Here is a 14,338-nt window from a genome sequence, read left to right on the forward strand (position 1 = left end):
TGACTTTTACCTACGATGATTTTACCATTGAGAATCGTATTCAACTATTCGTATTTCGTATGCATGGGATATTGGGATGAATCATGGAAAACTATTTGCCTCTTTAAGAAAAAAAAGAGAAGGGTGTAAGAAATGTAATTAACATTTTTCTTTTTCACTGGCAAGGGTAAGTGAGATCTCTTACACACAAGTCTTGTTCTAAAATCGTAAATCAGCAAGAAGAGACAAGTTAATTACTAGTTAGTTAGTAATGCACACGGTTCCTCTTGTTTATCTCCGGTGGAAAAATGTGCGTCAAACATTATTAAATAATAAATCGAAAACAAAACCCAACCATCACCATTCACCTCATACCTTCAAACTCACCCAACTTTATGGTGTTCTTCGCGTTACCTACACCACCTTCTTCTTCTTCTTCTTTGGTTGCTCTTTTTCTTTTCTCTCTTTTTAAAGCATACGAATAGTGCTCCCAGAAAAGGAGTGAGGAGGGGACCGAGTGTGATTCAGTTTCTGCCTCTTCACACCTCGGTTTCCCGCTACTTTCATTCTTCATTTCCTCTTCTTGCTATTCTTAGTTTAATACCCTTTTCTTATTCGGTTTCTATAACTTAGATCTTAGCAACACCAACTCTCAAGGCTCAACCTAGGCTGTTGCTGTCTTATTCAGCAATTGTTGGTTAGTTCATGTCTTATTTTTCCCCCTAGCAATGTTCGCCCAATAACTGTGTGCATCTGTTGAATTAATGTCTTGCTTTGCTCTTTACCATAAAGTAACAATAAATACATGAAAACTGAATTTGGAACACTTTGGGTTCCTAGTGCTTACCCATGTTTTTGTTTCTTAGCCTCTGCTGAATCTGTATTAAGAGTCTGGTTGGGTCCTGAATTGTGAATGCAGATGTGGCCAGAAATTTTGAATGGCTGAGTGATGTGATATGAGGGAGACAATGAATAAGTGTATCTTGGATATGTTTTGAGGAATGTGAACTTGATATGTTACATCCATCTTATAAGTATTGAAGATTAAAGATACCTTCCAGAGAAGATGAAGAAACAATTGACCGGTATCCGGGGTGATTCTCCCTTGCACTCAGCAATCCGAGCTGGAAACATGGAATTGGTGCTGGGAATCATCTCTGAGAATGGAGAGGAGGAATTGAAGGAGTTGCTCTCAAAGACAAATAACTCTGGTGAAACTGCCTTATATGTTGCTGCTGAAAATGATAATCTTGATATAGTGAAGGAATTGATCAAATATCATGATATTGGTTTGGCCGGCTTCAAAGCTAAGAACGGATTTGATGCATTCCACATTGCTGCTAAAAATGGGAACTTGGGTGAGTGTCTTAATTCTCTTTACTTCATCGGAGCTTACAGTTATTTCACTTCATTTTGATGAATGATGTGCAACATGTTATAATAACTCTCTGGTTAATTTTTCAAAGAAAGTTCGCTTCTTAGGATTTGTTGATATAGAACTACACATTATTTCTCTCCAATTTGAGTTCTTATGTCAAATTAGCCATAACTCTTTTACATCTGCTAGCTTTCTAGGTTTTACATTTTGACTCTTATTTTTGTTGATCATCACACTTACAAATTTATCATTAATCTAATGTTTGGAATTTTTCTGACTCCTCTTCTCTCTTCCGGTTTGTAGAGATATTGAAGGTCCTCATGGAAGCCTTTCCCGAAGTTTCAATGACAGTCGATATGTCAAACACTACTGCATTGCACACAGCTGCAGCACAAGGATATATTGAGGTAGTAAATTTTCTCTTTGAAAAGGGTAGCAGCCTGATAAGTATTGCGAAAAGCAATGGGAAAACTGTGTTGCATTCTGCTGCAAGGAATGGCCATGTTGAGGTCATCAAGGCCCTTCTGAGCAGAGAACCAGAACTCGCAACAAGAGTTGATAAGAAGGGGCAGACAGCACTCCATATGGCAGTGAAAGGACAAAACCTTGACTTGGTGGATGAACTTTTGAAATCAAGCACATCATTGCTTAACATGGTGGATGCAAAGGGAAACACTGCTCTGCATATTGCAACCCGAAAGGGTCGCCTACAGGTAAAAACCACTTTCCTGTTCTCGCTTTGTTAAGATAGTGAGCATATGGTTTTCCATTGGACTCAGAGTCCATCATCTTCTAAGAGCATAATCTAAACTTATTTTCTCAAGTTAATTTTGTGTATGATATTCAAAGAACTTCAGAAGTATGTCTATTTTATTTGATAACTAGCATAAAGAGCGGCCGAATGCCTACGACTCCTACTGTAGGGTCTAGGAGGGCAGCTGCAGTCATAGCCCTACCTCTAAATTAATCTAGTAAGCACTTTGAGGGAAAAATGCACTTTGTGCCACTACTAGTGTTTTATATGGCAATTGCTGTCTTGTGGACTGCAGCATATGGGTGGTGAAAATGAAATAATACGTTGACATAAACTTTGGTGTTTGTTTTTCCCTAGTAATGTTTGTTGACCTTGTTTTAAAATTTTAATATCCTGATATGACATCATCATAAGCAGTTGACTGGGTCCTGCAACCGTTGTAAGCAAACTTCTCTTAGCATTCTATTGATAATCTTTGCAGATTGTTCAGAAGATACTAGATTGCCGAGAAATAAACACTGATGTTATCAATAAATCTGGTGAAACTGTGCTGGATACTGCCGAGAAAAACAACCGTAAGGACATTGCCAACTTGCTGCAAGTTCGGGGAGCTAAAAGTGCCAAGTCCATCAAGTCACCTGCCACAAACACAGCCCTCGAGCTCAAACGAACTGTGAGCGACATCAAAAGTGGGGTTCATAACCAGCTGGAACACACATTTAAAACGCAAAGAAGGATGCAAGGCATAGCGAAACGAATCAATAAAATGCAGGCCGAGGGACTTAACAATGCAATCAACTCCAACACTGTTGTTGCTGTCCTTATAGCAACAGTTGCTTTTGCAGCCATATTTAATGTTCCAGGCCAGTATCCTCAGACCCCAAGTGACCGTCCTCCCAGCTTGTCTCTTGGGGAGGTATACATCGCTCCCAATATCGAGTTCACAATATTCATAATCTTTGATTCTCTCGCCCTCTTCATATCATTGGCCGTTGTGGTTGTCCAAACATCGGTGGTTGTCATCGAGAGGAAAGCGAAGAAACAAATGACAGCCGTTATAAACAAGTTGATGTGGTTAGCCTGTGTGCTAATTTCTGTGTCATTCCTTGCAATGTCATACATCGTTGTGGGGGATAATAAAGGTTTGGCTATAGCAGCAACAGCTCTAGGAACTGTGATTATGGCAGCTACACTAGGAACACTATGTTATTGGGTGATCGCTCACCGACTCGAGGCTGCCAGATTGCGAAGTCTTCGGACAACAATGAGCAGTAGGCAGTCATTATCCATGTCAATGATGTCGCCATCGGAGAACGAGTATAAGACGGTGTATGCAATATAAAGACAAGACGATCTGTACCATGCCTTAAACTTTTTGGTATCTAACTACACTAACATAGACTCAGATGTTTTCTTAGTAAAAGCAAACATGATTTAATGCTGCAAAAGCATGCCTTTGGAACAACACAGGCAAAGATTTGTAATCATACCAATGTAATTTATCATCCGAGGTATTGAATTGGAAACATGCTCATTAGCATAGAATTAGTGAATCTATGTTGTTTTTTCGACATCAACTAATGAATTTATGTGAGAGTACTATCAAATCAGGTGACTGCATGTGAAAATGGATTAAAAAATGGATATGCATCAGAACATTTCACAACATTTACATTCAAAACAGAAATTCAATTTTTCCAATTGAAAGTTTTCATTAATTAGCTGTAACTAAGGATGTGAATTTCTTGTTCAGTTGATATATTTGTAAAGCATCTATCTATCTATTTTTATTACATAAAAAATACATATTGATTTTTATGATTGTGTCACATCAACAACTTTGTATAGATGCCTTTTTTACAATTTTGTAATATAAAAGATAATAAATTTTTATATGGTAATGGTACAAAACTTCAATCATCTCAATCAATTAAATTCAATACCTATTGTTACTCAATTGAATTAAAAAAAGTAATAATGATATACAATTACTATTTACATTAAAATTATAACCATAACAATTTTCAGTTACAAATATTTAAAGTGTATATTATTTAGTCAATTTAAACATATTTTCAATAACTCTCTCTTGCTACTATTATTCTATTTTTTAATCTCTTAAGTGAATTGTCCAAAACATCTCCAATTCTCCAGGCACATTCAACTTTGACACAACATCTATTTATTAGATATACATTCTAATATATCATAATTAATAAAATTTATTTGTAATTTATATTATATATTTTGTATTTTTTTTTCAATTATTTTTTATAACTTTTTTTTAAATTATCTCCAAAAAGAACTAAAGAAAAATCTCAAAATTACACAAGTCAATATTTATTAAAGAGACCAACTTCACAGGATTTTATTATTGTCGTATATTTCTTTTGTTTTTTTAAATAATTGTATTAAATTATATAGAAATGGTAAATATTTTTTACAAATTAAATTTTTTAATTTAAAATTAATTTATATATTATCTAATTAATCTTCAAATAATATAACATTTTTAAATTTGTAGTATATAATATAATTAATTTAGCTTTTCACACTATGCACGGGTCTTAGTCGAGTAGTTGTTTAAGGTGGTTGCTTAATTTACACCACAGCATGATAAATGTTGGGAAAAAGCTTAGATAACTCGTCTTCAAAATGAACAAATACAAAACTATTTCCTATGTGTGTTCCTTGGGAAAAAGCTTAAATTATATACATTTTTATGAAAGTTGAAGCTTAAGGACGAACATACCTGTTCCTTTCCTTGCTTACCTTATTTTTCATTTTCCCTTGCAAACTTTAAAGACAAGTTCATTTAAAGAGAGCCATTTCATTTAAGGGGCAAAAAAGCGAAAAAACCTGATATGGTACAATATGTAAACCACAAATTCTACAATTGGGTTGATTAGTGACACAACCTATTGCTTAAGGTGGACCAAATGAATGAATATTTGAGGATTGACTCTAACATTAATTTCTATGCCATCAAAGAATTTCCCTAATCCCTATAGGAGAAGGAAACTTTCGAATAGAAGGAAGAACATATAGTATTTCCATTTACATCCTTATACCCTATACTAATTGTCATTGACATCTGGAATGGGGACTCTCCAATAATTCCATGAGTTGAAGTCCTCATGCTCAACCAAAGAAGTAGGTGGGAACATGTCATTGACAAGGGTGTGCAATGATGTGTAAGATTTTGAATCAATTCTTTGACTTATTGCTACCTCACCCTGTTCATTTTCATAGACATTCAAATTAATTACATGCTATAACTAGAGAAAGTACTAGTTAATAGAAATCATCAAATCACACACCTTAGGATTAATAATAAATATTTTGCCTTTTGGGATCCCTATCTTCCTGTAGCTAAGTTCATCTGTGTCTCTATTGCCAAATCCAGCATAGAATGGATTGTAATCAGCAGGGAACAGTCTTTTGATATCCTGCAAATCAATTTTCATCAGAAAACATGTTTAATATAATGTTGTTGGTAAGGTTTCTAGCTCTGGTAATTTACCTCTAGACAAGCAATCTTGAACTCATGAGGTGCTCTTCTTATCACTTCCATTTGTGAAGGAAACAAACACAACATAACAAGTCAGATATACAAGTAACGAAACTGTAAGATTAGGGCAGTAATTATAAGTCTAGGCAGTAGAGATAGAATCAGTTTAGAATATGAAGAATAGAATTAAGAAGGGAGAGTAGGAAGAGAGTAGAAGGAAATGAGAAACAGAAGTTGGAAGGTATCAAGGTGATACTCTCTGAGTCTCTTGATGAATCCATTGAAGAACCAATTATGAAAAATAGAGAACAAGGTAGCATTTGAGAGGCTACCACCTTCCTAATCTCCTGCCCAGTCTAAAATCCCCCTCCCCCTTGAATTCCTTCATTCCTTCTATTTATACTCTTGATCCTCTCTATAACAGAATTCATTCCTCTCACGTCCTCTCCACTAACCTTTCTTGCTGTCCTATTGTTACATTAGTTGGTTCCATTCTATTGTCATTTTCAGCGCTCTTTTTTTTTCACTCTTCTACAGTAATAGAAGGTAAAGGAGCTATTTTACTACTCTCCTCTCTAACTGACTTAACTGCTTCCATCCCCCCTTTTTTCTTGTTTTCTTGCCTTTGGTGCTTAACAGAAACAGATAAAAAAAAAAGGTAGTCAGAAAGTAGTTTATTTATACAAAATCAAGCATTTAGATCATCTATATGACTTCTTCAATCACAACAGAAACCATGATTTTATCTAACACACACTTTCTACTTAGTGATACTGACAATCACAGTATGCATCTCTTCACAATAATGACAAGAATGTAGTTGTAAACATTAAGCATAACTACATTGGCAGAAAGAGGAGTTATTATCAATTATCATGATCACAGCCATAATGAGTTTCGCACAAAAAGGTTTCTCACCTTCTCGGTATAGTGAAGGGAATAATCCATCAGGTGAAATAACAACAGGTCCATTTGGTAAGGTATTTCCATCCTAAAAATGTACAACTTAATTAATATTAATGATGTCCTTTTAAGGTAAGACGAAAGGCTGTAAAAAAAAAACACTATATAAATAAACAGATGAGGACTTAATTACTCATGCATTCTAAGACCAACAAAACCCTTCATAAGAAAATCTCATAGATAGATTCCTGGATGAAAGAATAAATAAACCTACAATTGAAAATAAACTGTTAATTTCAACTTACAATACCTGTTTCAGGTTAAGCAAGAAGTTCCTGGTTAGATAAGCTTGGACAATTGCACGAGCACTCAGAAATAGCAGCTGATAACCATTTTCCTAACATAAATTCAGTATCCAGCATTAGATTTGAGATTCAATTCAATGAAACAATAGATAGATAATAACGTCAACCATGCTGGGGTGCATTTACATTTGATAGAAGAAAAAGTTAAGTAGACAACCATTACTATGTAACAAGCTTGTTGAAGAGTGCAAGGTGAAACAAGGAAACAAAAGAAACAAAAAAAAAAGTAGAGCATGCAACTGGACTATGGACCATGGACAATTAGTATCAGTTCTGTTAGACACAAAAAAAGCCATCATCTCAAGAGCCTTCGTATCAAACAGGCTTGATCATATAGGATATAGCAAAACAGTCCAGACTTGACCAGACTCTGGGCTCGATTATATAGTAATGCTCGACTTCCTAATCAAAACTTGTTTATATGTATATTGGCATAATATCTCTCAAGGTGAGTATTAACTAAAAATTGTGGGTGCACCAATACAAATGCTTCCAATCTAGAGTAAATCTCAGCCTTAACAACGAATAACCATAAGTAAATAGAAGTTAAACTCCAGTTAAGAGACAGCTGATAAGAGCAGGTAGCAAAGGAAACAGTGGTAACAGATAAGCAGTAATTTGATTCTACCTCTTTTATACAACATGCTTCATAAACATACGCAATTTTCCTCATCAATTTTGACATTAGCAATACCCCAACTTGATTGATATATCTCTAGAAGTTAACAAATACCTTAATAGCTGAGAAAAGCCTTGCCACTCCAGATTGTGACCAATCTTTCCCAACTAAAGGCATGAACTGCCCCAAAACATCAGACCTGAAAGGAAATAAATGGTAGAAATAAAAGAAGGGGAAAATTAAGATGTTGATGGTTAATGGTGATTCTGAAACCATAATGAAACTCTTCCCTCTAATCTTGCAGCAGCTTTTTTCTTGTTATAGAAAAAATAGCGAAAGGCAATCATGTAATATCTTTTGCTTTTCAATCTACATAATGTAGGCCCGGACAAAAGTTATAGTGAATCACCAATAAAGAAGACAACAATACTTCTCACTATTTAGTGAAGTGAAAGGATCATCATGAGAAATTTTGTATAGTATGCATGTGAACTAATAATAGATGCTTAGGTTCATTAAAATGACATTCTAAATCTAAGACTAACAGACAACTTAAAATTTAAGACTTCATGTTTCAAACTAGAACCTGCATCCCTTTTCACATTTTTCTTCATGTTGTAAAAGTTTCATTAGCATCAACAGCTATCAAAATTTGCAATGACCATAATAAGATTTCATCATAAAATAAAATAAGGTCCAATTAAGAAAGAGAGAAGAGAAAAGGGGGGGGGGCGTAGAATGTGGTGTCAATCATCCACTTCAAGTTTAAAATGGTATTTGTTATCCTAAAAATGTATAGTCAGTAGTCTTACTTGGTAATAGTTCCATCTACATCTGAAATTACAATTTTTGCATCCCATTTCCATAAGTATATGTGAGCATCAACCTGAAATGCAATTAAAATTCCACACTAAATAAGCCAAACATCCAAGTCTTTTTTTTTCTGTAGTGTATCCTAAATGGATGCCAAACCTGTTGTGTTCCAAGAACCCTTGTAGAGAAGCTGAATGTTACCAAATTTTGACCTTCTTTGAGATTCAAGGAAGCTATCTGCTCATTACCAGGAACATTTGTTCGAACAAATTGTTTATGTGGAGACCCAGGATTATAAGATTTTGGACTCGGATCCAAAAGAGAAGACTGCAACTCGGACTCGGTATCTACAAAGATCTCATCACTTGATGCATTACTAGTACTGTGCTCTAGTGTCTTTACTCTTCGAAAAGGAATAGGCCAAAGTCTCCATCTCCGTCCAGACGAAGTTGATCCAGCATCACCATCCCTGGATAGTGCATCCCCCTGTTCCACAGGAATTGTATCATCGGGATTAACAGGTGAATCTAAACCAAATACAGCCATCCCAAGAATAAGAGGAGCGGCCTTTTCCCACAGCAGATATCTCTCTCTGAACTTGACAACAAGATTTTCATTTTTTATTATTAATGGTGCAGAAGCTCTAAATTCCTCTGCGGATATCCTATGTGCATCAAATGTTTCAGCAGCAGCAACTGAACCCATACCCACTTTAAGCTCATGACCACAAAGTGATATTTCAAATCCTGCAAGTATTAAGATAAATTGAAGTAAATAAACCTCCACTAAGAATTAATGTTGAGAATCAATTGCTCGGTGAAAGAAAAACTAATTTGAAGCAGAATTCTTACCCAACCCATAATAACTTTGGTCCTCATCATTGGAAGTTGTTGGTTGGGGTTCGATTTCCTCACTTAGATTTTTGGCATCATCAAGTGCAGGAATTTGTTTACTATCATCTACCCCATCAGTCAACACTGAATTTTCAATGAGTTCATCATTCCCTTCAGTCTCATTATCATTAGTAACAGAATGACTTCCAGAATCAGTGTCAACATGCACCGATGCTTTATCATCAACCTCTTGAACTCCTCCTAATTCCACTTTTGTAGATCCATTCTCATCAGAATAAGTAGGCCTACTAAGGGGAGATAACTCATCAATGCTGCAAGGGCTCTTAATGTTCTCTTGTGCATTTTCATTACCAACTGAACAATTTGCATTATATTCGTCTGCTGATTTTTGAACCTTCGCTGGGGAACCTTCATCTTCCGAATCAGCATTTTCATCCTGCTGGCCAAATTGGTCTAATGCCAAACAGCTTTTGAAAACGGTCTCTCTCCTCAAGCCAAATGCAACCTCTTCTGTATCAGATTGCACATAATTTTCTTGATCTTTAATCACCAAGGTCGCTTCTGCGTATCTAACATGTACCTCCTCTCTTTGGTGAACTTTGGCCACAATCTCTGATGTCGTATCACCCCCATTCCTGTTATAACTACAGGATGGAACATCATCTGTTGAATCATCCAGCTTTCTAATATAATCAGCAGCCCAAGCATTTTCATCAGAAGTAAACTCATTTCCTTCACAGAACTCAGTCCCTTCAGCTGGGCCAAGGTGAAATTGAGGATTTTTTAACTGCACATTCTCCTCATCGTTTTGCTCTGATCCACATATTGGGGCTGTCATCATATGACCATCGACACTAACCAATACCACTTCCGGATGGGAACCATGTGAGTCCAAACCATTCTCTCCATTGGGATTATCATATCGATTAGACCCATATTCTGACAACTCAAATGAACCGTCAACACCAGGTTCATCATCCTGGAGTTCATAATATCTCCTATCAAGATCAGATTCCACCCTTTGTATTTGAGGTCGATCATTAGCCTTTAACCGAAGCACCCCCGAATCAGAGATACTATGGTCAAGTCTATGGACATGAGTAAAATCAGATTGACCTGCATCTTCATCAGCCACACTTGACTCAACGTCCTTATCATCATCCACCTCCTTTATAAAATAAGCCTCTCCTGAATTGTCAAGATACATATGGAAGTTTGCTTCAACCCCATTGACATTTATACGAACAAACTTTTCAGCGCCTTTAAGAACACCCTGGAATTTACCAAACCGAACATACCACGGCGTGCTCCGAAATGTACCATCTTGTTGCTGAACAACAATGACATCAACAGCACCACCAAAGGGATGAAAAGGGGTAGCAACTGAATAGACACCTTGTGTGATCAAGCTTCCAACTTTTCCCACCACATTCATCTTTTAATTCCAGCAATCTCAAAGTTTAATATTGTAGAATGTTAGGGAGGTCCGAAAAATAGACCTCAAACTCGAAGTTAGTTGAGTCTGCCTTCGATCAAAACAATGAATTCCAACCATACGTTTAAAAATTATTAATATTCTCCAGGTCCAACAAACTTGGACCAAGATTATATTAATTTCTTGGCCTGGTGTTCAACAACAATACTGCATGACAATCAAATGAGGGGAAAAATATATATAAATTTTTTTAAATTATTTTAAAAGAAATATAGATTTAACAAACGGTAATGGTCATTAAGAAACAAATTTAAACCGAACTCATTCAAATTATAAAAATTCAATGCATGGAAATCCAAGATTACAAGACTTGTCAAAAAAATGACAAAGATAGAAGGAAAGAGAAAAGGCGGTGATAAGAACAATAAAAAATGGCGGCGAGACGAGACTTACCAATCTTGATTCTGAAAGCTCAGAAGAAAATTGAGGTTCTTTCTGCAATGAGGCTTCTTCAGAATCTTGCAGCGCCTTCGGAATGATGCTATGTGTGTCTTTCTTCGTTCTTTAGAATTTTTTTGGGGGTATTTCTAAGTTTGGATTTTTTTTTTTGCGTCTTTCTTCTTTTTTTTTCTTCTTTATTTGGAAAGGAATGGATAAAATGAGAAAATCAATGTCAGAACAAAGACTCACGAAACTCCGGCATTAAATAGGTTATTCCTAATCCCAGAAAATTCAGAATACGAACCTTGTGAGGGTATTTCGGTCATTGCGCGTTAATTTGCGTGTGTCCTGTATGGCGGAAAAGAAGAATTTTTTATTTAAATAAATAATTTAAAAGTCCTACTAGAAAATTAATGGAATATTTGTATAATATGTACAATAGGCTATATAAGTTACAAAATATATATCACTCATAATAATCATTCGGGTACTAGGATAATAAACATCTCATGTCATAAATCACTCATCCCAAAAATCTATCTATCTATTTACTTAATATACTAAAATTGAATTTTTCCCCAATTAATAAGTGACGTGTCGATCCCTCATGACAATATTTAATGCATTATTAAACTACTTATCAATCATCAATTAAAACTACTTTTAATCATTTTAATAATAATAATAATAATAATAATAATAATAATAATAATAATAATAATAATAATAATAATAGCAATGCTAGGAAACCAAAAAGATATTAACCAAAAATCAGCCAAATATTTTTGGGTGAATCCAAAATCTCTACAATTTAATATATATAAATGTTTCTTCTGCTAAGTATTAGAATGTTTCTTTTTTATACTAAATGGATGTTCTTTTATATTTAATTATTTTTGCTAAAATATAATTAGATGTTTCTTTTGTTAAGTATTAGGATATTTTTTATATTAAATAAATATTTTTTATAATTAATACTGATAAATAGCAATTTTTCATAAAGTCGAAACTCAATTCACACCCGAAAGACCGCATGTTGGCTTTCTCTCTAGTCCAGGTCTAGGCTATGTCACACCACTCTTTAAGCTAGCAAAGATCCTTGTAACGAACCATAGGGTTGGCAACACTACCCGAATCTGCGGGTACCCACCCCACTCCCTACCCGTTTGGGGCGGGTAATTATTTGCACCCGCACCGGGGCGGATTTTAGCGGGACGGGGCGGGGTCGGGTTTAGGTTAAACCCGTCCCTACCCGCCCCGGTATATATAATAGATATATAAATATATATATTTTTAATATATAATATATGTAATATATATAAAATAATTAGTAAAATGATTAATAATATTGTATCATATTTAAATTTTTACTTTAATTTATGTTATGAATGTAAATAATGGTTATATAATTTTTAAAATTTTATTTTATTTTTTGGATTTAATAATTATTGGGGCGGGTAGGGGCGGGGTGGGTACCCGCAGGGACGGGTTAGGGTTTAACATTTTACTACCCGCGGGTAGAAGCGGGGCGGGTTCGATGCGGGTTTTTGTTGAGCGAGGCGGAGTCGGGTAGAGCAAAAATTCGTCCCTACCCGTCTCGTTGTCACCCCTAACCAACCATGGCTTCCATGCCACATTCTTCAACATCACCACTGAAGCTTCTTAAAGCTCAAAACAGTTTTCTTCAGTCACCAAACCTTCCACCCCATTTCGACATTGTTGACCTCCTAACCATTGATATATCCAACTTGGTTAATAGCAAAATTCCGAGCATAACCCACCTTTATATCAACACAAATGAAAGTTTAAAATGTCTGAACAAAGTACTAAATCAATTACCAAACAAGCCACAAGCGCTTATCATAGACATATTTTGTACGCAAGTATTTGAAGCATGTAAAGATGTTATTCCCAACATTCCAGTTTTCACTGGCTCCGCTCGACTTCTTGCACTTTCCTTGTTTCTTCCTCAACTAGAACGTGACGTGGAGGGAGAGTTTGTGGACCTTCCACACCTGGTTCAGGTACCGGATTGCGAGCCGATTGAAATCAAAGACTTGTTGGACCAAATCAAGAACCGGGACGTCAGTTTTCGGCGTCGGTGACGAAGTCGAAGGTGGACTTCGTGTTGGATGCACTTGTTGAGGATATCGCGGAGAGTATGGAAGTCGCCGGCGCTTTCAGCAGCATTGGTGAGTGAGAGAGGTTTGAGTGTGTGATTGTTGGAGGTAGGTAGGTTAATGTGAGAGAGAAGAGTAAGGCTTTTATAGATTTTAATTAGGTTTACTTAATTAATTTTAAATTTTTAAATTTTGAATTAAAAAAATTTAAAATTAATTATTAATATAAATTAATGTGATTTTGTTTAGTTTTTGGCTGATAACCTTTTGGTTTCATATACTTTTCCTAATAATAATAATATATGATAATGATATGATAATTGCACCGGTAGTTAAGAATATTTGAATTTAATCATAAAATGACCAAATTTTATGATATTAATAACGAACATTAATTTTAAATATTTTTAGTCATTTTAATTATATTAATTTTAAAAATATTGATATAGTTCTAATTCTTATTTATTATTCAACAACAACAACAACAACAACAACAACAACAACAACAACAACAACAACAACAACAATAATAATAATAATAATAATAATACCTTGAAAAATCCATATATAAACTATTTCAATTATCCATGTATTATTATTGTTAAAATTCTATCTATCTATCTACTTCTACTTAATATACTAAAATTGGGTTTTCTCCCGCTTATAATGGTGAGGTGTCACTTTTTCGTTAATCCATTTTTCCTCCAAAATGATTGCACTATTCGCTCTTCTAAATTTATTTTAAAAAAATATCTTTAATTAATATAATTATATTATAATTAGTATTTAATGAATGATACATAATTATACTAATTTAAGAAACTGTCTTTATTATAATTATATCAAATCAATACGATATGATATGATATAATAATAATATGTTAATGGTATGAGTTATTCTAATCATAATAAAATTCTTTTCAATGCACGAATTATTCGGTTATTTTGTACTTATAAGTCTTTTTAATAATAATAATAATAATAAAAATAATAATAATAATATTACTATTAATAATAATAATAATCTGTTGTTGTTGTTGTTGGAGTAGCAGTAGTAGTACTAGTACTAGTGATTGTTTCTGTGAGAGAAAGCGATCTATATGGAAGAGAGAGAGAGAGAGAGAGAGAGAGAGAGAGAGAGAGAGAGGGGAAGGAGTGTGGAAAGA

General features: G+C 34.7%; 2 protein-coding genes across 6 annotated transcripts; one reads left to right on the forward strand and one right to left on the reverse strand.

The window, feature by feature from the left end:
• Positions 1–324: 324 nt before the first annotated feature.
• Positions 325–3,684, forward strand: LOC107493337 (ankyrin repeat-containing protein At5g02620). Of its 2 annotated transcripts, XM_016114435.3 has the most exons (4): positions 325–676; positions 899–1,337; positions 1,661–2,070; positions 2,593–3,684. In XM_016114435.3, exons 2-4 carry the CDS (start codon positions 1,046–1,048, stop codon positions 3,451–3,453), a joined length of 1,563 nt encoding a protein of 520 aa, XP_015969921.1. In that variant the 5' UTR covers positions 325–676; positions 899–1,045; the 3' UTR covers positions 3,454–3,684. The 2 variants fall into 2 exon arrangements, with proteins under 2 accessions (XP_015969921.1, XP_015969920.1); XM_016114434.3 differs by having other exon boundaries at positions 325–1,337.
• Positions 3,685–4,925: 1,241 nt separating this feature from the next.
• On the reverse strand, positions 4,926–11,289 carry LOC107493336 (phosphatidate phosphatase PAH1). Of its 4 annotated transcripts, none has more exons than XM_052263333.1 (10): positions 11,065–11,289; positions 9,174–10,628; positions 8,482–9,068; positions 8,322–8,395; positions 7,624–7,708; positions 6,836–6,922; positions 6,541–6,613; positions 5,635–5,678; positions 5,432–5,560; positions 4,926–5,347 (listed from the first exon to the last, which is right to left on the reverse strand). In XM_052263333.1, the coding sequence occupies exons 2-10, from the start codon at positions 10,609–10,611 to the stop codon at positions 5,189–5,191; spliced, it is 2,676 nt and encodes an 891-aa protein (XP_052119293.1). In that variant the 5' UTR covers positions 10,612–10,628; positions 11,065–11,289; the 3' UTR covers positions 4,926–5,188. The 4 variants fall into 4 exon arrangements, with proteins under 4 accessions (XP_052119293.1, XP_052119292.1, XP_015969919.1 ...); XM_052263332.1 differs by having other exon boundaries at positions 9,174–10,698; XM_016114433.3 differs by having other exon boundaries at positions 9,174–10,799.
• Positions 11,290–14,338: the final 3,049 nt, after the last annotated feature.

This window comes from Arachis duranensis, chromosome 6 (assembly GCF_000817695.3).
Source record: "Arachis duranensis cultivar V14167 chromosome 6, aradu.V14167.gnm2.J7QH, whole genome shotgun sequence".
NCBI lineage: Eukaryota > Viridiplantae > Streptophyta > Magnoliopsida > Fabales > Fabaceae > Arachis > Arachis duranensis.